Source organism: Falco rusticolus, chromosome 2, assembly GCF_015220075.1.
Source record: "Falco rusticolus isolate bFalRus1 chromosome 2, bFalRus1.pri, whole genome shotgun sequence".
In the NCBI taxonomy this organism is placed as follows: domain Eukaryota; kingdom Metazoa; phylum Chordata; class Aves; order Falconiformes; family Falconidae; genus Falco; species Falco rusticolus.
In genome coordinates this window covers 84106367-84130898 of record NC_051188.1, presented here as the reverse complement: position 1 = coordinate 84130898, position 24532 = coordinate 84106367, and the positions used below count along the sequence as shown (strand labels likewise).

The 24532-nt window shown below is 34.5% G+C and overlaps 1 protein-coding gene across 1 annotated transcript in view; it reads right to left on the bottom strand.

Annotated features, from left to right (window-relative positions):
- The window catches only part of CFAP47 (cilia and flagella associated protein 47), a 342925-nt gene that overhangs the window by 123399 nt on the left and 194994 nt on the right, over nt 1-24532 (bottom strand). The window contains exon 50 of the mRNA XM_037377932.1: nt 23339-23476. Within this exon, the coding sequence (XP_037233829.1) occupies nt 23339-23476 (138 nt within the window). The remainder of the gene's footprint in view (nt 1-23338; nt 23477-24532) is intronic.

Sequence of the window (24532 nt, the reverse complement as noted above, 5' to 3'; positions counted from 1 at the left end):
ATTTTTCTGTACTTCATAATTACAGTAACGTAGAAATTATAATCTACTTGCTTTTTCTCTTATGCTCTTATATATAAATTCATAGATTCTGTTCACACAAATTGCTTAAAAATACTCAAATTCCTGATATATCTCAAAAGCAAAGTTTTCAGATCAAGTTGCTTTCTATTTAGTTTTGACTTCCAAGTATTTTGAGCTATTAAAACCTGGGGGGTGGGGGGTAGTGGTATGAAGAATTCTTAATTTCTTTTTGTACTTTTTATGCATTTGAACGTTTAGATTCATTCCTCTTTAAATTTTCCTCAGTTTTGGAAAATCAAGTATTTTTTTCTGGACAATCTAAATAAACAACACAGCCCAAAGATTATCTTTCTGTAAAACAGCTATTATGTTTGGGAGGGAACACCCTGTATGTATTTTTAAATGATATTGCATACATTTAGATAATTTAGAACATAGTATTATTTGCATCACACCTTCAACAGGCATTTCCCTAAAAACTGTCAAATACGTTAATTGAAACACTTTTCTTAACACATGGAAAGAACCTGGCAATTCTCTGCTGAAAGAGCATCTTTCTGTTTCTTTTTGCAACTAACTTTACCAGACAAACATTCCTGCTAGTCTTGTTTAGCACTAAGCCTTGAAATTGTGTAAACTCTGATGTCCTGTCAACTTTTACTCAGTGAAAACACAGTGGAATCATTGCTTTTCTGCTCACTTGCATTGTTAAAAATATAAAACCTAGGGTTTTATCCCTACTTAGCTGTAAACATGACACCAAACAGTGACTTTATAGATGAGTCTTTATCGATATAACAAATCTGGCTAGCCCAAAGCCAATTTCTTTCAAGTATCCTCATTCTCAAGTAATTATAACCTAATTTTGCTCTGAATTTCTTCTCTTGTCAAGGCAACCCACAAGACAGAACATAGTTCTTCCTCTCAGGAATACTCAGAAATCACTTCTGGAGTTAAGAAAATCTACTAAAGCTTTAGGTCCCTGAAAAGATGTAATTAAGTAGATTAAATTCTATAACTGCTCTTGACCTTTCCTTCAGTTATATCTTGGTGTTTCTGTTTCCAAACTAAAGAACTTGTATGGCTGAAAACAGGTCTGGTATTAGAACTTCATTTGCTACTGTATAGATCCGAAGTTCAGGGATTTGGGGATTTCTTTTGCTGTTTTTTGTTAGGTTTTATTAAAGAGTTTTACTTTACCAGGTAGTAGATGCTGGGAAAACAAGATTGAAACACCACAGGCAATGGAGATAATTGCAATATAATCATGCTGAAACAGAGATGGTTCATTCCCACCTGACAGAACAAGATTGTATCTGTCTGTTTCTGTTTTCTGCACACATTTAAAAAAACAGGCAAAAAAAAATAGACACTCTTCTTTTTCTTTCCAGCCCAGAAAATGTTTATTCTAAAAAAAAATAATTCCAAGTTGACGGCATTGTTTTGATATGATGCCTTTTGCTCCACGTACGATTTGCCAAACCAGAATGTGATGTTCTTAGAACTCTATGGGCAACTCAAAACAGAGAATACTATTACAAGCACAAACTCACACTTACGTACGCAACTACTGTTCGAAACTTACATCAACATTTTTAATGCATTTGAAGTCTCTTCTTAGAGCCTAAGCAACATATTTTGACGTGTTATGAGATAAACTGTTTGACTGTAGGCGTGTATCTCTTATCATCTCACTATGGGGATTCAATGACAAAAATTCTTAGCCTGCCTTATGCAACTATCAGGTCATGATCTTGTCAGATCTCATAAAACAAAACAAATTTTAGTCAGTACTTCAGATGGAAATCACCAGTAAAAAGGAGTGAGCGCAAATCTTCTGAAGATAAGAATGTATCTGCTTTAATATTTAATTGCCACTATCTTCTCTTTTAGTCTCTCCCTTGGTCCACAGACTTTAACCCTTGATAGTTAGGGTTAAGCATCTGTCATTAATGGTCAGGGCAAGCCAGAACCTTCCATCTGTTAGCTACTGCAAATGCAATCAGCGTCACTATAAGAAAGCTTAGTTATATTTAGTTTTTTCAGACCTTTCCCTATTTTGGTGGGGTTTGGGTTTTGTGTTGTTGTATTTGTTTGTTTGTGGGGTTTTTTGTGGTTTTTTGGTTGGTTTTTTTTGTTTGGTTGGTTTGTTTGGTTTTGGGTTTTTTTGTTTTTTTTAATACGGAAACCTTGGAAGCATAGAAAGCTGTGTACTTTCTATTACATGTAGTTACCTGAAGAGGGGTGGGGGTGGTGCAAAAACAAAAACCAGTCATATCTCTGTATCCATTCCTTAATAACTCACTGATTTCTTCAGCTAATATTTATCTACAGTAATTACATTATTGAATTGAAAGTTCTGTATTTAAAACATAGGATTACTAAATTATAACATCAATGAAAATAAAACTTGAGCTTTCAATTTTCAGATTAAAATTTTCACAGGTGTCCTCCAAGTCTCATTGCACCTTATATGACACACTAAAATCATCAGTTTTCTCTTCCAGAGCTGAACATCCTTTTGTAACCCAGTCTGGTGTCTTGTCCTACTTCTCTTTAGTGATGCAAATAAGCTGTTCTTCCTGTGCGTGATTTCTTAATTTCATTGTGAAATTTTTAAAATGTTATAAAATTCTGCTGAACAAATCAGTGTTGTAAGCCATACACTTTTAACCTTATACTTCATATCACGTCCTGAAGAGTTATCAGTTGTGAAATCCCCTTACTTATACTCACTAGATATGCTTTTCTCTACTCACATGAATGAGGATATATTACTACCGTATCAGCCACAAACTGAAATTTCTGTTCTCTGTGTCCCCTTTCCTTGTCCTTTCCTTAAAATTATTTTTCATCCTGTGTCTGCTACACCAGCCGTTAAATACGCTGTCAAGCATCAGCAGTTATATATTGGCTTGAAAATAGAAAAGATTCTTCTCTCCCAATTTAACATAGCTGTCTATCATTCAGCTGCGTTGCACATCACTGATGATGAAGGAAGATTTGGCTTGGTGTCCTGAAAACTGTAGACTTCTAGGGTGTTTTGGGTGGGAGGTGGATATGGACGCTATAGGGAAGCTGGAATTTTACTGTTAATTTATTTGAAATACTTTATCCTAATTTTACAGACTTCTTACATTGGCATCAAATGTATGTTTTCTTTTTTTAAAAAAAAAAGCTGAATTACAGTGATATTTTCAAATTCAATGTGCACTCTTTCCACAGCATTTTTACCAAATATTTGCAGAGCTAATATAGCAATAAAAAGAATATTAGATACAATTCCAGCTTTAAATAAAACATCAACAACACCCTTAGATGCGTCTTTAAGGGTACTTTTTTTAGCAGTAACAGGCATTGATTTCTTTCTACAAAAATCTTTCCAGGTTGGTAGTTATTGAAATTTTCTTCAAGTGGGTACCCTTAATGCTCTTCTCATAGTATATGACGGTACTTTACAGAATGTAAAATATAAATTAAAAAAAGACATTTTGTCTAGTTCCCTAAAATATGTAATATGTAATCGCTTTCAATATGTAAAGAGCTCACCACTGCTAGCAAAGGATAAATCAAAATTTAGACTTCATTCTGCTCACGTGCAAACACAACATCCATGTGTAACAACCCCCTGTAGTCATCTATGAACAAGAACTATTGTTCATGAAAAATGATCAGTTAATAAGCATATGTTGTATATATTTAGTTTTTCCTTTTTGATTTAGAATAAATATCTTTTTCATATAAATTATTTGGAGCAGACTAGCGATTAAGCACATGTGATGATTTATGTTCCTTATTTTTCAAATTTGACTGGCCCTAGCAATCTAAGAATTATACTAAAAAGATGTAACATTCCTTTGGTAAACTTTTCCAGAAAATCTCTGTCATGTTAGATTCACAGATTTTTTTCTCCGGATTTTTTTTTTTAATAGGATTTTAATGGATTACCTTAGACTGACAACATAAACTTCAAAGTTTATGCCAGATACAAAACTAGTTAAAATAATCTTTCCAAAGACATATAAACCCTTTACAATCAGGTTTTGGATACTTTTAACAGTGTTTCTAGATAAATCCAATTGGTTCATATGTCACAGGTAAAAACTGCAATTTTTCTGTATAAGTATATCCATCACTCCACTGAAAATTATTTATTAATTAAACCTTCTTTTAACTGGCCCCAGATATCTCTCTCCACATTTAGTTTCCAAGTGTAGAAAATCTGCACCTAATTTTGAGGGGAAATCTGTAAAACACACATTAAGATAATGTTGGAATCCTATTATATTAAAAGCTCAAAATGACGCAAAAAGGCAGACACTAATATTCATTTTTACTATGTGACAAATATTTTATCCTTGCAAAAGCAATGCTACACTTTCTTCTTCCAAGGAAGTTAGTAATTTATGGTTGTCACCCTTAGGTTTGAGCTCATGAGTTTTCTCATATAAGAGTTATACTTATTCAATAAATATAATCAATATATATATAGCTTTTTGCATTACATGACAAGATAAACTTTGCTTTCAGCTGCCATTTTTTGCATGAGCATATTTGAGTAACCCTAATGTTTCAATGAATATTCATTTAATGTATTCCTTACAACATAACTTGGAAAAAAATTTTAATATTCCTCAGACATTAACCTTGTTCTTAAAAGATATGATGTTATAATTCACTTTAGAGCAACTTCCATAAACTTAGAGTGTGCCTTACATTTTGTATCAAACCTAGGTCATAGAGAGGGTCAGTACTAAAGTGACGTTGAATTTGGAAGGTTGCATTGGATTGTCCATCTAAATCAGAGTTGAAGTATCAAAGTGGTGCACTTCAACATGCTGCAATTTAAAATGAAAATGTGATGCTTTCATGTGTAAAAAATGTACTTAATATTGAATTCATATTTTTTTTTTCTAGTTAATATAATACATATAAGGCAGGATTTGTGAAGAAGGACATTCTACAAGTGGGAAATCTACAAACTAGAGTAGGGTTCCTTTTCTTTAGGACTTGTCCTAAACTAGATAATGACTATAGCTCCAAAGCCTTTTGTCACTTGGGAAAATTTGGAAACAGAAATGAGAATAGTTTTCTAAAATGTAAAAACAAAACAACATTTTAGCTCTTGTAATTAGCTGTGATCCAGGAAACAAAGATCTGAAAAAGTCTCTGATCTCTTATAAGGCAGAGTCCCAGAACCTCTCTGTTTAATTTGCCTTAAAAGCCACCTTTTCAAAGGAAGATCACCACCTTACAGTGGAAACTCAGATACCACTAGCCTATAAATGATATTTCTTTTCCCTAAAATGTCTCCAAAACTGTAAGAAGACAGAATTTTAACACTGCAGTCAGCTTATTTCAAAGAAAGGGATGATTAATGCTGTTGACATCTTCCATTTTTAAAGCTTAGTCTTCCATGCTATTAATATCATCGCAGTATGATGTCGTAACACCATTTCTCACCTTCACTTCATAAAGACACTTTCTTATCTCCATCTCCCAGGTAACAGCTTCAAAAAAATCATCCAGCAGATCTGCTATGTCTATGGGATTTGGAAAACAGAAAATATCTCTTTAACTCAGAATATTCTTCATGCCCTTCATAAACTCTCAATATGTTATATATGATGATGTCACAGCTCTCCCTTTTCCCTTGCAGTTGGGCAATAGAATGTAAATACAGCAAATACGGTTCTTCCCTGCTACAGGGGCTTTCTTCGATCTCCATTTGTATTGTATTCTGCACTGGTCCAGAGCACGTACCTTTCATTAAATTAGTCCAGCCTGCTATCACCTATTTATTGGCAACACACATCTATCTGCTGCTGTACACTGGGGCAGAACTCGGGGTCTGATCTGGTTCACATGTGAAACCCTTTTTCTGAGGAAATTGTGGCATGGGGAGTAAACTCAGAGCATATACCAGTATGCCATCCAGGTACCAAGCACTTGTGACACTAGTAAATACAGATTCAACCAAGAGATCAAAAATTGAACAATAACATAGGCAATATATTTGACATTAGACTCCATCTCCCCTCACCTCTTTAACGTCTGCAGGCAACATGACATATGTGAACACAAAGTATGAAAAGCTTAAGAAAATTCCAAATGCTGACCACAAATTCAGCACATTTTAGCAATATAGGAGTTGAAAACTCACTGGATTTGGCCAGGGAGGGGTGGGGGGGTAGGGAGAGGGGGGAATATTCTACCATAGTAATAGTTGAAGGAATACGCTTTGGAAGAATAAATTGAAAGGACTGTCACAAATTTTACCAAAGTAGGTCCACAATGTCAATTACATTTCTTGACTCTGTCTTCTTTAGTAAGAGTATACAGCCACACACTGAAAAAAAACCCCAGACTTGCATCATAAGCCACTTAATGCTCACTGAAGAGGTGGGATGAAATGGATGTTTAGGAGGTGAAACGATCTACTACATAAGGAATCTGTCCTGAATGAGACACTGAAAGTAAACAGAGCACCTTTGGGGAGCGCTGGCAGGTTTCAAGCAGGATGGTCTGTATGCCTGGAAGTAGCCCACACCTCAGGCACGTTTGTATCGCGTGGCTTTCTCAACATTCTGCCTTTATAGTATTATTTCGTCTTTTGCTGCCTGGCTGTATTATTCTTAGTCTACAAGATTAACATGTCTCAATTGGTTAACTCAAAATCAGACCATCACCACAAACAGAATCTTTGTGGTAATTTATTGGAAGATGATACTTTTTCAGTTACTACATAATGGTTTTAGAAGTTTGAATAGCAAGCAAGAGGAACTGGAACATTTCACTGATTAGAATAAATTTGATACAATTGGAGATTATATAGTGAAGTGATTGCTTAGAATACTAACACACTTTTAAAAGACTATTTAACTTCTAATGTGAAAATAAATTATATTTGCTTTAAGAATGTTATTTGATTATTATTATTACCTTAGTTCAAAGACTTGGCAAAGAATGAAGCTGAGGCTAAGTACTCAGGATAATCCAGTCTAAGAGTAGACTAAGCACATAATTCCAAAGAGGGAGAAAGACAAGAACAACTCAAGAAGTAAAAAAAACCACGAAGTAGCTAATTGTTATGCAATGATGAAAAGACTTAGTAAAATACAGAAAAACGAGTATAACCAGTATGAAGCTAAAGATCTGAAAACAACTATTGCTAAATAAATATTTTATTTTTCTTTTCTTTTTCTTCAGAAGGATTTTTACGGAAAGACAATGATTACAATCTTCACATGCACAAAAGGTTGCTACTGAAAGTGATGTCCCAGTCCCTGGTGGGAAGAGTAACAAATGGTGGGCGGCTTTAGTACAGGTGAAAAGTATCAGGAAAACTTCACAATGGTAAGGGACAAGAAGAATTACGAAAGATTACTTAGGTCAGTGGTCCTCAAACTACGGCCCATGGTCCGGATACAGCCCCCCAGGGTCCTCAGTCCGGCCCCTGGTATTTACAGAACCCACACACACACCCCTGCCGGGGGTTGGGGGGGAAACCAAGCAGCCGCAGATGACTGCCTGCCACTGCATCCGCGCGCCGGCCCCCTGGTTAAAAAGTCTGAGGACCCTTGACTTAGGTCATGCAGTCTTCATTAGTAAATAGCCTTAAAGAACATCCTCAAGGAATGTTTGTCAAAATTCAGAAGATAACCTACCAGTTTACATCTAACACACTCTCACTTTCCACCAAATGCCTCAACACACCTCCATCCACTGCCATAATGTTTAGCTCACATGAAACTAGAATTCTTGGCACTCTGTTAACAAACACAGAGCTAAGATTGCAGTCCCAAGCAGATGCAACTATGATCAAGGTCATGTCCGTCAGTTTCTTAACCCAATGAATACAAGCAAGTTATGTACTAAACTTCTCTGCTTCTACTTGCTTTATACAACTTTTAAAATTACTCCAATTCTTAAGAGGTTTTGTCAAAGGTCTAATGATTTTGCTCCATTTGCCAGATTTGTCTTTATTTGTATTGACTTTTTTATTTGTTTGGGTTTTTAGGTCTTTGTCTACCTATATCTTACCTTTGGGAAAACCCAAAGGTAACTTTGCCTGGGTATTGACCTGTTAGGTCTCAGATAATGAACAGAAAGATTACCCCTCATTGCTATTATGCCGGCATAGAAAGTTGCTAAGGGTGATCCTGGAAAAAAGGGGTCCTTAAATTTCCCTGTGGGCTCTCTGAAGGCTTTAGGAAAATCATCAGAAATATTTAAGGATGCATATACAAACCAATATAAACCATGCAATGAGGAATGGGATGGGAAAAAGGAGAAAGATGCATTATGTCAGTGTAGTGGAAAAGCCACCAATACTAATTGCTTGGAGAAGATCCAAAAAATGATGGAGTAAAATAACCTAGTTCGGTTTTTTTTGTTTTGTTTTGTTTTGCATCTTGGCAGAAATAGTATTCATTGGCCAAGTTTAGCATAGCACTGCACATTTTAAGAGGGTATAAACTGTGACATGCTAGGAAATCACTTGCCAGATGAACAGCTTGGGTAAACTGTGTGACACTGACATTTTAACATGTCTGAAAAAGTAAAAGCCGGCTCAGGAGTCGTGTACACAGTCACAGTTGATATACTCTTGGCACAGTAAGATAAACTGTACTCAGATGATTTTCAGTCATCAGGTTCCTTAAAATGATACTCAAGTGTTTTCCTGTGCCTCATCACAATGAATACAAAACATAAAATACATTTATACATATAATAATTACATTACTCCAAAGACAGAAAACCTTATTGGTTATAGTTTGGGGGTTTTTGTGTGTTGTTTTCTTTTTTAAATAGGTGATATTGTTATACTACATAAAATAACTCCATAAATTAAACTTTTTGGCTATTATGTGTTCTTTGATACATATTTAACACCAATGAACTGTAGCCAGAAAAATTCAAATATGAAATAAGTGTGATTGTGGGAAAAGATTTTCATGGTACTGAAAGAACATACCAATGTGTAATTAATGCCTTTTTGAACTTTTATTTCAGTCAAACACAAGTTACTGAATGAAATACAGAAGTGCATGATTAGTGAAACTATGTCCTGGGACAGGCAGATCAAACTATCAGTCAAAAAAAAAAAATGCAGCAGAAAAGCAGTATGTATTCTTTAAATCTCAGAAGCGTGCTCAAAAATATGGCACTTCTTTCTTGTAAAGGCTTAGTAAACCTTTCATAAGTCTTAGCAGCTAAGGCCTGTTAGAAAGTCTTTAATAATCCTCCGGGTGTTATGCTTTCTAGGTGTAATATGCTGTGATGAAATATGCTTCCAATGGTTAAATGTTCTTTATTATGAAATTGCAAGTCATATTCTATTATTGTCAACACAATAAATTCAAAATAGGCTTACTGAAGACAAAGTTAGCCCACTTTTATATTAGTGTCACGCAAGCAAGTACTCATATGCAAGTTATTTAAAAGCTACACTCAAGCAACGTAAGTCATTTGAGAGGCAAACACCATTAAATCAATTGAATTATAGAAATTACCTTGGAATTTAGAAGCTGCTGTAAAATCAATTGCTGTGTTTCCCTAAAAGTCCTATATATCTTAGCTTGGAATTCAGCAGCTTTAAAAAATATCAAAAAGACCCAAGAAATGGTGAACACTACATATGTTCATTTTTCATACAGAACTTCATTAATATTTAAAGATTTTACCCCTTCTACCTACTAGAAAACTAATTTTAACATTTCCTGGAATATACATGAATTTCTAACTGAATCTTTAACTATGACTTAACTTTGATTTTATTATATGAACTTATATGAGACTTCATTGAGAAGACAGCTTACTTCCAGACAGGATTCACTTTAAAATTCTCTACCACCGTCTACCAGGCTCACCATATGAAGTTTCCTTTAAAAAATGTGCTAAATCTTAAGGCCGAGAATGGTATTTCCTAAGTGAAGATAAGGCAGAACTACAAAAATTATACTCATGCACTCTATAGAGTGATTCCTGACCTTAATTTATTAGAAATATTTTTATTACCAATAAAAATTATTTTTTCCATACTACAGGTGGTATGCTAAAAATATGAAATTAACCAAAAGCATTTTATCAAACCTAATATAGTCTTACTGTAATGTTTTATAGAAACACACCTGGGCAAATGCAAAGGCATTAAATCTGACAAGGATCCATTTATTTTCTTTTTCAGCATAACTCTTTGATTTTGAAAGGAATCTTTCAATCAAGTTCATTGGGATTTGTATCACTTTTTATTCCAAGCTCTGCCACAAAGTAGGCATTCGATCTCCTAAGCATTCTCCTAAGGCAAAACAAAAAAGGGAAGACAAAGCAACACCACACACACACAAAAGGCAACATTATTCTGGGATAAAGCCTGTGTGTTCCCTGAAGAAGATATTATTGATGAGTATAATTTTCTGTCCTCTTTAACATGTTTCTGCTGAGCACTTAGGTCATTTTAGGAAAACTATATTTATTTCTCTATATATCCACAAAATATGGAATCAGTTTTATGAAACAGAATCCTGAGCACAATGATGAAGTGGGCAGATTTTCATTAGATTTCAGCAAAACCTATTGCAGAGTTGTGTGACCAATTTATATTTTCAATAAAATAAGAAATTATGAAGTCAAATTCCATTAATCTTCAAGTAGAAGGGCTTTATATTAATGTACTTCCACACTAAATAAAACCAGCCCTTCATTAATTTTGTTAATATTGGCTGGCATATTAAAAGATATTGAGTTTTATCAGGTTGTTCTTACTAATTTCTCAACATATTCAAGGGCAAATAAGCTGTAGATAACTGATAAATCCAGAGAGTTTTAATGAAAGTGATTCTCTAATTCTTTCTAACATTCAACAATAATTAGTATATATATGTCACTTACACTATGAAAGAAGTAGCGTTTTTCCTAGATAACAGAAGTTTACTTTAATATCTTACCAGGAACACTAATCATGTTTTTATAATTGATTCTAATTCTCAAAAACACAAAAGCCTTTGTACAGCCAGCAAAACCACAGGAATTACTGTTATTTTACTTACTGCACTGCAACTTTTCTATGAGGTTTGTCATTATTAGGGGATACATTTTTAAACTTCTATGAAATTTGTCTGAAACAATGTGGACATAAGGGACCATGATGTGTTGCCAATTGAAAATAACTGGACAGCAATTTAGAGATGCACGTTTCCCATGTTTCATACATACTATGCACATAAAAAAATTAAAAGTCTGATCTTGCTAGGTTCTGTGTCCTGCACATTATTTAGTGCTGCAAATATCCACAATCATGACATACAAAACATTTACGCTAGATGCTTTTTCTTTAGCTGTATCTTTAAGACATCTGCTACATAAAAGACATGATTTACTGCAATTACAATGTGATTACTATATGAAGCCTAAGCGAAAAGTTAGATGTAAAATATGCATTTAACAATTCAAAACAATGTAATACTAATTGCCATATTGTACAGCAAGCAATACTGATTTCAATGCAGTATCATATCACTTTCAAAGAGTAATAACTTTTATGTGTATTCTAGAAGAGGGACTCTGAATGAAGCCTACACTTTCATATTTAGAAAAAGTATACGTTCCTTAAAAAAGCAGCAAACACCATTCAGTATTATTCAATACAAACCCCTCAAAAAATATCTCTATATTGTAAAATTAATGCTTTTCAAACATTTTTTCCCAAGGATACTTTCCAATTTATAAATTGTATTTTTTTACAATTTATACAAATTATAAATTTCCAAGTATAAATGCAAACATTAATTCTGATACATGAATATTCACTTAAAACAAATGAACTTTGTCTTGAAGATTCTAAACATATAGGACACAGGAATCCCTGTTGTACTTGCTGACATTTTTACCTGTTCATACCTTCATCTCTGTATAGAAAAGTAAGGATCATTTGAAAGATCCTTGAGATCAGTCTACAACATGGCATTTACAAATCATGCTTTTAATAAACCCCACTATGACACACAAGATATTAAAAGGAGTAATAAAGAAAAAATGTTACATGATCTCTCCATAAATTTATTGGTAAGAAATTAGGCAAACCAGTTGAAACAGAAGCATGAGAGTGAGATTTTGCTAATCTTCAAGGAAATATGTCAGTCAAAAGTTCAATGGAACACAATAAATACACCATAGTGCAAAAACAGAAAAGGAAAAAGCAAGGGCCTTTCAGTACAGATAAACAAACATGTGCTCAGGACTCAAAAAACCTCCCAAAAATCTCACCTGAAGAAAACACACTATATTTGTCAAGAGAGAAATTTTTTGTGGATGTGTAAGGTTACTATAGATAGTGAAACTAATATTCAGTAAACAGTAATATGAACCCTGACAGATACTTCAAGCTAAAGGAAAAGGATGTGCCAGTTCATTGCAAATCAGTTCAAATCTTGGATGTGAACTGAAGTGTGATATTTAACAGACATATAATGACACCACAAACTATCTTCTAAAGTATTTACTCAGCTCACAGAAAAGCAGTGATGGCTGGCCAGATACATTCTAAAATCTGACATGTCATTTACCTATTGCCTGATTGTTGCTGCATAATCTCTAACACATATACACAAACTACCTAACTATAAAATTTAACACATTTGTTGACGCATGCATCCTATGCAAGCCATTGTACGGTTTGAACTTCCAATCAGCGCCATATTAGCAAATATAAATAGTCCAATAATATTTTAATTATTTTTTATGCACAGAAGTAGTAAAAACTGGAGATAAGCACTATTCCAATCCTTTCTGCTAATATTATAACACTATTCAAATTATTCTTGCTTACTTATACTTCTATAATTTCATTAACGTATGTTAAATGAACAATCACCATAATTCATATTGTAAATTTAATTTGACTCTTCACAATGTTGTCTGTGTTTTTATCTCCTCTTATTTAGAAAAGGCAGGGCTCACAAATTAAAGAGACAGAGAACCCTGAGTTTTTGCAATAGCAGCAGCAAATAAGATTTAGGACAAGAGTTAATAATGGTGAAGTAAGAGATTATTAATTTATCCTACTTGTTTCCATTTTAAAACTCACTGATAATTGCTAATATCTTTGCTAAACTAACTTTCCAATTCAAAACCGTGCAAGCCAGTTGTCTTCCCCAGGCTGCTTTTTGGATTTTTCCAGACAAAGTCATCCAGTAACAGCTACTCTAAGAAAATACACACTTTTCCCACAGTAACAGCTTTTAGATGTTTTGCTGAGAAGGTGTAGCACGTTATTTAGAGCAGGGTGTGACATTTTTTGAAGGAGTCATCTTACAGAAACACGTGTTTTACTTCCTGTGAAAATCCACTCAAAGTTTGCAAAAAGTTTATCATCTCTGAAGATTATTTTGTTGTGCAAATATATATACACGAGAGGTGCATACATATACAAGAAAGGTTTACCAGTGTCTGATGCTTAAACAACCTGTGAAAGCCAATCTGCACCGAATATGTCCTAGCCACTCAATTCCCACATCAACCATGGCTACAGGAGCAGCTTTGAAAACCTGGAAGAATTATACTTGACAAATGATATAAAATGCATTTTCAAGAACTAGCATAACTTAACAGTGACTCATATGGCTTTTTCTATTTGCTAGAAAAAGTATTCCTCACTTAGTGGGTCACATTAGTAGCTTTTTTACAAATACACCGTTTTGGAGGGAATTAACACAACTACCCCATTTTTTAAAAAAATGTTGATAATCAGCCTTTTAAAGCCTTTCCTCAACACTCAACTCAACCACTACTCTGGACAGCCTGTTCCAGTGCTTGACAATGTTTCCAGTGAAGAAATTTTTCCTACAATCCAGTCTAAACCTCCCCTGGCACGACATTGCCTCTTGTCCTATTGGTTGTTATCTGGGAAAAAAGGCTGACAGCGACCTTGCTACAGCCTCCTTACAGGCAGTTGTAGAGAGCAACAAGATCCCCCCTGAGCCTTCTTTTCTCCAGGCTAAACAAGCCCAGTTCCCTCACCCACTCCTCATAAGACTTGTGCTCCAGACCCTTCACCAGCTTCACTGCCCTTCTCTGGACACGCTCCAGCACCTCCATGTCCCTCTTGCAGTGAGGGGCCCAAACTGAACACAGCACTCAACGTGCAGCCTCACCAGTGCCCAGCACAGGGGGACGGTCCCATCCCTAGTCCTGCTGGTCACACTGTTTCTGGTACAAGCCAGGGTGCTGTTGGCCTTCTTGGTCAGATGATACAGTTTACTTTAAATTCTCCGGGAAGAGAGAAAGGACTTGTATGAGAGATGCATTACATTCTAAATGGCAAAACATGTCAGTGGTGAGCAGCTTTTTAAAAAAATTTTATTTGGCCATGAATAAATACCACCTGGCCTTTTAACTTAATTTAACTGCCAATGCTTCTGAGAGTGACAGACCACACTTCTGGACCAACCTACAGCAAACAGCAAGGACCTACAGGCAGAGAATGCAGTACAAATGACATTCATAGCTTCTTATGGTCATCAAGTGATGATAAAGGCCAAAGACTTCAGTAGGATACCCTCCAAAAAGCCACAAGGGCTTCTGAATTCAGGCTGACCTCACCGTGATGATGCCAGCATCATACAGCAACTGAATATGCTCAGTCTATGACTGCAATGGTTGAGACTTTATAGTTTTATCCGGTACTAGTAATCAGCACAAACCAGTAACACGCACCATTTGAACCTTTTTTGATTTTTGAAATGTATGTTTGAGGGTGGAAGGAGCAGTGACTTACGAATATCTGAATTTTCTGTAGAAATATTTAATGAGGTATATTATAGAAAGATAAATGGGGAAAAAACATGCCAAAACAAGGTTACTTGGTGAGCTTCTTTCTACTTAATAAAAAAAGTCATCTCTTTCACAGAGAAAGTCCTGCTACAAAATAAGTGCCAAATGCCATAAACAGAAATACATAATGCCTTGAAAAGTGCATCCAAATCTCCGTTACGTTTCTTGCACAGACATACTCTCACTCTCTGACAACAATGCATAAAATGCCATCTGTCTTTGGCCACAATGGGAAACAGTAGTTCTCTAATACTTATAATTTCATAAGTATGTCAAGAACAAATAGGACCCTGCTGTGCCCACAGAGAAAGCTAAGGAAATATTATGCCAGAGACAGTAGACATCGTAACAAATAAATCACTGTAATGGACAAGAAATATCTCTTGCTTACCCAGTAAAAATGTCAGAGTAGTCCTTTTCTGGTTAGTTAGGCAAATGTACCTCATGAATGTATGAGAATGCAAGAACATCCAGTGCCTGGGATAAATTAAAAGCCAGATTTCTTTATGGGCCATTTATTTTGCAGCTGCTATAGAAATAAAAGTCCTTAGTAAATTCCAGCAGCAGGCTACCAAGAGGACAAGAGGAACTAAGGTATGAGAGAAATTAATCTATGAAAAAAATGAGGTGAATTTACAGTTTTTTACTAAGAAAACCATGACTTACACAACTAGAATTACCTAATCACAGGCTTTAGGAACAGCTTAACTATAGCTTCAAAGGCAGATAATGGCAGTAGTATGTGATATAAACTTGTCTAGTTAGGAAAGCGTAGCACTACTTGTAAAAGAATTATAATAATAATAATACTTGTGTAAAAAAATAAAATATTAGATTGGTTGAAGAAATGTGTTTTATTTTCTCCTGTTGGAAATTAATAGGCTCCCTGTCATCTTAAAAACATAATTCTGAATCACTAATGTTTCAATTCATATTTCTGAACTGCTTAGTTTTCAGAAACTCGCAACAACAAAATAAATACATAAAAAATTTGTTACGAATTTGTGAATCTATTTATACAATAGCTTAACTGTTGGATTGCCCTGCCAGGCTCTGAGAATGCATACACAGTTCTTTCCACTGCTTGAGGGACTGAACAGACACCTTGAAGGAAATTGTTCTCACCCTTAAGCAATAGGATATTCTAAGTAATTGCTCTTAGATAATCTTGCTGATCTTACTGTAATTTGAATATGTCATAATATTTAGATTCATGTAATAGATTCAAGTCATTATTCAGATAGAAAAACTCACAATGTAAAAGACTTTTAGCAAATCACATATTTGGTTTGAACTCCACTTCTTATAAACTGTCCCAAGTATGAAGCTATAAAGTTTGATTTTTTTCTTGTTTTCTGGTTCGGTGCATACTTTCACAGGTCATAGCAATTGAAACAGCCTGGATAGAGGAGACTGACAGGGACCTTCTCTCTGTCCTCTCCTCACCCCTTTATCTTCTGCCCCAGACATGCTTATGTGACTGTGGGGAACTGGTAAACATTAGTGGGTTTTTTCATGACTATTATGTGCTCTCTGTGTGTTTATAATTCATTACTTGCTAATGGGTAAAATAAGATATTTTTTTAAGCATGACAAGGTAGGAAAGGGAAAATGATGACCTAGATAAATAGCATCTCAAACACTCAAACCTAACAGCAAGGGCATTGGCCGTAAAGAAACTACTGCTCTGTTGCTAGCTCGCTCACTATTTTGTTTCAAAAATGTTATTTCACTCTGAATGTGTTCTGTCACAGACTACCAGTAAGGGTTTACACTTAGTCCTATCACATTAACCCTATTGCTGAAGGGCAGATTAGAAGGGGAAGAAATTTAAGTGTGTTTCTACTGCACTGTCTCAATTCAGCAAGGTGCAAGTCACGCTTGTCATTTCACAGGTGAACTTGAGAGGGACAGGCAGAAGTCCAGAGTACGTCTAGCCATTTAACCATGACAATTACACCCATTATGTTGCTCAGGATTTTTTTTTCAGAATATTTTTTTAATGAATGGGATACTAATTGATGAAATACCATATATACACAAAAATTTGAGGTCTGCCAGACATGACAGAATGAATATGTTTTTCAGTAATAGTTTATACAGACTATCAGAACAAGCAAAATGCATATCACACACATTTTTAATTAGGTAAGAAAAATTTAATGCAACATTAATAGTCTTCTCAGCACAGCATTATTAAAACACCTGCTGCATAAAGGATGATGTAACCTAAAGTTCACCAGCAGTCTTACACTGTGAGCAATTACAGATTACTTTTGTTATTAATTTTAAATAGGCTACCATGCTTTGTTTGCACAGATTTTTGATTGCACACATACCATGCCCCACAAAATTCCATTTGGGCCATAGGTCCTTGAAGCATTGCTACATCTGAATTGTTTCAAAACAATACATTAGTTTATTAGGGGAATTAAGCTGCTCTGAGTCTCAAAAGGGCACAGGAAAATGCATAACACTTAGCAGACTGCAGTACTGCAGAAGGGCACCTACTGAGAAAGCTAAAAATAATTAAACATTATTTTTGACAAAGGAAAAAAGCATAAAACAGCCTAATCCTAAATGTTGCACATATGCTAAACATCCCCAAAAGTTTGTATGCACTAGCGTAAGTATTGCTGCAAATATCAAAATGCTATCAAAAAAAAAAAAAAAAAAAAAAAAGCAATCCCCGGTTGGTATTTTATATTTTCAAATATGTATGCAGTTTACATGAGCATTATTTCTTTAGATATATCTTCTGTAACTTTTTTTTTCCTGAAGAGGAAGATTCAATTAAAACAAACAAACCTTAAGGTGGAGCCCAATACACTTGAACATACAGTGTAAAGATTAAACTGAAAAATAGCTTAATTACACAATCAACATTTATGAGGTAGATAAAATGATGTCTAAGAATATTCCTGTTAGATAGTATATATATGCATAAATATGCATGTGAGATATTATATTACTGCATTAATACTGAATAAATTATAACATTTACCATTGTATACTCAGTTGTTATGTTCTTTTTAAAAAAAATATCATGAATAAATGCAAAGTCTTAAATCGTCGCCATCCTAAGTACTGTTTTCCTCTTAATCACCTTTAACAGTTGCTAGAACAAAGAATTTATTTCATTATCTTCCTTATGTGAATACTCTAGTGTGCTACCACAGATGTTGAGCTCTCAGGGATTGATTTCAGGCCCTGAAAGTCTGGGAGGATCACATGTGCAAGTATCATTACCTTTCAAAGGCAACAGTTCCTCAATGACCCCACTCAGAAACACTTTTTAAAGACAATGGGAAAGACACAGCAACATACCACGAGAACTACAATGACAACTTAGACTAGAAAATGTCACCTGTCATTGAAGTTCTGGTTGAAGGATACATTAGCTTTAAGAATATAATTAAACAGGCTTTGCCAAAATGAATACCTGCTCTAACCACTTTGACTATGCTTTTTTAGCATGGCTTATTCAAAGGCAGTGTATCTTTTTGATGTTATGCCTTTCAAGCACAAGCAAATTAAAAAACTCGGCAATGGCATAAAAATGTAAATACATTCCATAAGACAAACACAATGGGAAGTATAAGCTTTTGATAAAGGCAACGCTTAGGGCAGCCAGAAGAATTGCACATGCACAATTCCTCTGTGTTGTACAAGCAAACATTCTGCACCTGAGGCACTCAGCTAACTCTGTGAGACATCACCACTGGCAGGAACATTAAAAGCTGATGCTTAAGTGCTAGCTCTGTGCTGAGGCTTGCTGCTGAAGAGAGAGAGAGGCTTTCTGGAAAAGAAGTGGATTTGCAGTCACAGTGCAGGTCTTAGCCATTGCAGCAACTGCACCACCTTCACACTCTTGACTCTGCTTTACAGAAGAGCTGTTGGATCAAATTCCCAAGGACAGCTGAGCTGCTCTAGCAGAAGCTGAGCCAAGCATCCTCCCTACAGCCCACAAGATACACAGCAAAGACTGCAACACAGGGGCAACTGTCCAAGGGCAGTTCAGTTTAAGTCACCATGGACTCCACAGTAAAGAACTTTCCTCTACTTTGAGAGGGCATTTTGACAAGTGTAGGAGGCTTCACAGCATTTAGTCAGACTGTGAAACAAATATCTATTAATGGCTAATATTTATTTATGATTTCAGCACTTTGGTACATATGCAAATCTAAAGATAAATCTTAGATGAAAGACCAGCTGCATCCTACTTTTAGTCTTAGCAACCACTTAGCCTTGTTTTACCTTTGGATCCCATGAGAAAAAAAACCTAAGATGTTACCTCCTGAAAGACAGAAATATGCTTTGAAAAAACAAAAACGCCAGGTCAGTTTAGAAAGGGGAAAGCCCCTGTAACTACATCTGCACTACAGGCTTTTTTCTGTTTGGGTCTTGGTTTTTTTTCTTCCCCACCACCCCTCAGTATAAGGCAACACAAAAAGGATTTGTCATAAGGATTGCTGTATCAATGGTTTCCAGTGCAAGCACTAAATGTGCTTTTTCATAACTACATCTGAAGGAGTAAAAAAATCATGAATAAATTTCAGAATCACTAGCTTCTTTGGAAGAGCATAAGAAGTGATTTTGGTAGAAATTATAAAAAGCATATATAAAAACTATTCTAAAAATTATCATCTACACTCATGTCTAGAATGTAATTTGGAGAAAAAAAAAAAAGAAAAAAGGAAAAAAGAAAAAAGGTAAATACAACATATACATACTACATAATGCATATCTGTGTGTACCTGAAGATTATATGGAATGTTAAGGTGTGTACAAGATAGTAGTTTCTAGTATGTTTAAAAAGAATAATTTTCATTGAGTGACAGCAAGACAAAAATGCTTGGTGTACATGTGTTTGTCATTAAAGATTTTTTTCTAACCGTATTCAGCTATGGACAACCTCACACTCATTGCAGCCTCTACCAATTCAAGTCTGTACATTAATATTCTCTACATCAGAAGTCCACTATTTTCTGTTACCGCCATCGGTAACAGTAGCCCTGGGGATTCTCAGCTCTAAGATGCACTTCTTCAGTGTGTGATACTTCTGGTCAAATGCAAGCAGCTTGTGTTCTACTAGTGCTGTGCACCTTGCAGTTAAGAACTCCTAAATCGCAGAAATATCCATCAGTCATTCTACTCTAAAAACCCCAAGAATAAATAATTTTTATTAAAAACTACAGTATCGATATAGGCATAAAAGAAAACTGTGTAGGATATATCTAAGACTCTGTGACTTCCTCTTTGAAGTAAGTTAAGAAAAAAACTCTTCAGAAAGACTATTACTATTGAGTAAGTAAGATCACACCTTGTAACATTCCATCTCTATTTAGCCATTTTTATCAGATACTTTCCACAGTGGTAAAAGTTATAGATGTCTAGTACAAATGAATGGTTGTGATGGAAGATAATGCTTTGTGAAATGACTAGAAGCAGTTGGTTAATTTAAAGGTGAGTTGGAAGCTTGCTGTGCCCAGGATATGGGCACTGTAAGGCTATATCTTCTGTATTGAAGAAAAAAAAAATCCTATTATTAAGCTATACTGTATTAGGGAAAAGTAATTTCCTGTCCTACTTTAAGCCCACTTTAGAAAGCAGTCCTAATGATGCTCTAAACATTGCTAGCAGACATAAAACTTGAGTTAGTACAATTTACTAGAAACACATAGGTTACAATAAGACAAAGATATAACTCCACAATAGCACAAAAAAGCAAAAGATGGTAACTGAAAGACAAGACACAATAACTCGACGCAGCCGTATATGAATGAGCTGTGCAGATTGCTCCAACTGCCAATGGGACCCTGTGTGCTGGAGTGATTATATTAATGTAAATTAGTGTAGAGTGAAAAAGGGAGCGGAGCTGGAGCTGATTACCTGGCTCCTCTCAGCAAGTTATTAAACTAATCACCCACTGATATATTTGAAAAACACATTCCAAAAGCATAAGATCAGCCAGTGTCACCTTGTTAATGGGGAACCAAACTGCACCACAGGTTTAACAGTAACAATAGCAGCAAACAGTGAACTTGCACTGGATTTTCTACCTAAGAACAATGTGTTCACTTCATATCAGTGATAGGGACAGTACTGAGAAATCCACTCACTTAACTATTTTCTTAACCTTCAATTTTCAGCTACTTGTAATTACAGCCTATACTAGTTTCAGACTGATTATTCCTAACTTTGCAGAGCCTAAATATCTCATAAGAAGAAGTGTTTAGTTTGGGCAACAGAAGCATAATTAAATTCACAAACATTTGCAGGCTTTCAGCAGAGATTTGAAGATTATTTCAAATATTTCCCTGTAGCACTCTCAATATTTCTTCTATGATTAATTCCTCCTAACGACTTGAAATCCACTAATTCTCATCTCTACTGCACTGTGTACATATATCATCTTAATTTAATCTTTGTTAAATCCCTTCTTCTGTCAACTTACAATGGTGCATTTTGTGACATTTTAATGTCAACCAGTTTCCGTGTTGCTGTACATGAAAATTCAAAGAAAAAAGCTAGCTGTAGGAGGACAATTCAAGGAAATATTCTTGACCTTTGAAAAGCAGTGAAAACTAAATAATCACTATTTCCATTCTTTCTAAGTGCCTTCCTTAAAGACCTCCTCCTATTTCTAGTTCTCCTCATGACAGAATTTTAAAAAACACTACCGTTCAACATTACTAGTGTTCCCCTTAAATATACCAGACAGGAGAACTGAATCTGTACTGTCCTCATAAAACCTCATTTCTTTTTGGATTTAGTTTGCATTTTTTCCTTTGGCTTAGGAAAATCCTCTATTTAATATTTCTAGACAACTTCTCAACCCCCTGTTCCTCAGTTTATCAAGCACTGACTTGCCTTTTGCTATATTGTCGTATTACCACTGTTGCAACAGTCTTATCTATATCATAAAGCACTATGGGAAAACCTTAGTTCTTTGGTCACTTTATTTTCTTTCTGATTATTTTCTGTCTCCTTTTGAAACAGCATTTAGGCATGTCCTGCTACATTATTTTCTTCCATTTCTACTCACTTTCTATTTTAAACTCACATTGTATTATCAACTATTTGCACAAAAATAACATTTGGTAAGATCTGGTTTTATATAAGCGCTACATAATCACAGAAAATACTTTATTATTTTTTCTTAGTTTTAACTACAGCAGGTAAAAAGGAGTGGACTGCACACCATAAACCTAAGCCTCAAGCCAGAAGTCTGAGCTGTGTTAAAAAAGCATTTCAAAATTTATGTAAAATATTTAGCAAAACAGAATGTGGTACTGAATCTGGTAAATTCGAAAGACAATGTATATCCATTGATAGGGCTCTGGCTTGTGGGGAAATTTATTTATTTTTTTTAATACTCCTCAACATTAAACTATTGGTATGATCAGGGACAGTCATTTTACTTGTCTGAGCTTCTGTCTTCTTCCTGCCTCTGTTCTGTCTATATAGAATGTAAAATCTTGGGATCACTTCATATCAGAGGTAGGATACAGAGTATTAAATACAGATATTAATAGACTATAAAAGAACAGACTTTCTGATATTGGTATAGTATTGACACAAATTATTAATTATTTATTAATAATAAAGCAAGCTTTCAATTCTTTTTAAAACTGGATAAATTCTGGTAAACTGCAAGCTTTTTTCAATTTCCTAAAAATTAAATGTTGATTAAAACAATATATTTTTCAGGTTAAAAAGAACTTTCCTTGAGCAGCTTTCTTTACAAGAAATATTCTTTGGCCATCTAACATAATGTTTGACAATTTAAATACATTTTGAATTAAGTTTTAAAACCAGAAAAAGTACAGTTCTATAGACAAAGGTTTAATTGCAAAAGTAAAGAAGAAAATGGAAAAATTAATTAAAAAAAACCAAAAAACACGACTACCACCTTTTCCTATTTGACGTCCACATTTGTAATCACAAAAGTATTCCTCTGGAACACTTACCATCTCAAAAATAGCACAGAAACTGTTTAGAATAAACTGGGAGCTGATAGTCTGAAAGTAACCAGGTATTCTGGAATTTTCTCCTTTTGATTTTACTGTAACTGACCAAAGAAGCATCTATGACTGACAATTAAAAGAAAGGTTTTTTTCCGCAGTGGAATGAAGTGGAGCCATGTGAATTTCAGAAACTGCCTGCTTTGATATTGGCATTATTAATATTATTGGATTCTTTTAAAAGAAAGCATTTAAAAAATGCTGCCCCTCTCCAACAAAGAGAGACATTAGTGACACTGTTGCAAAAAAAATGATCAGAAAAAACAAGCTCAGCTTAAAATTTAATTAAAAGTTTCAAAAATCTTAAAAGGAGAAGTTCCATATATGCCTGGAATAAACATTTGACTTAGCACCGTTTGCAGGCATACGGCCTGCCATACTAAATATACATCTAATTTTAAAAGAAATTATAATTTTACACAAACTGACAATGAACTTATCTGTAATAACAAACATACCCACGTTTGCTGCATCAACAGTTTGTGGTATCTTTGTTGACAATTTCTGAAGGGCCTGTTCACCATCTGTCTTCTCTGGTGAGCTGTTACGTTGAGACTGCTGCTGGGCTTCATCTTCAGCAACAAATGAAATTACACCTAAAACAAATAGATACCAGGTGTTATATTAGCCAGGGCATTACCTTTATAAAACAGACTGCCAGACGGGTATAAGTACTTCCTCAATTCAAAACTAATAAAAAATGAAGTAAAACTTCCACACCAGATGTCAGCCAGCTAATTATAATTTATGGTAATAAAAAATATATCTTGAGTGAGTTCAAATAACCATTTCTTCTCCCTAAAGTGTTTTTCTACTCTATAAGTACATGAAAAGATAAGTAATAAGAAATACAAGCAAACTCACTTTTTTAAAGTTATAAAATATGGTGGATAATAATCTTTCCTTCCAGCACAACTTTCTATGCATATTCTTGATTGTTTCTGCTATTTTTTTAAATCACAGTGTTTCATTCCAGTGCTATAAGATAATAAATTTAATAGTTAACATATTCCTGTGATATTATTTCTTTTTCACTGTATATTAAGTAGTAATCCAGTATTTAGGGATTATCAAATACATAGAGATTGTAAAACCATGATTTTTAAATTGGAAGATCTCTATTTGATAATAAAAAATCTAATTTAGAGAAATCTAGTATGCATATAATTCCTTTAAATAACATTACTACCATTTTGGGAAAATTGATATACTGGTTGTAAATAAGCAACTTTTGTTTCTTGCATTATGTGCCTCAGACTATGAATTTTAAATCTACATAGATTTTTTTAAATACTACATGTCATTATTATTTTATCTAAATGACTGTCCCTCAGTATTTCAATATATTCTGGAGAGTTTTAAAGTTGAAATAAATACATGTTGCAGGTTTAATTCTTGCCTTATATATACAAGGAAAATCTAATTTGAGGAGGTGTCTTATTTTATTATATTATACAGTAAGAAATTTTCCCATGTGAGATCCTTAGAATTTATGTGAAATGGTCTCCTAAAGTGAACTTAACTAAGTCTCTTTAAGGGTTTGGGAAAATTATTCATAGTGGAGCTTTTTTAATTCAAAATGGAGAATTAATATAAATTTATGAGAACAATTTGATTTGAAAATACCTACATTTAATTATATTTTTTGTTTC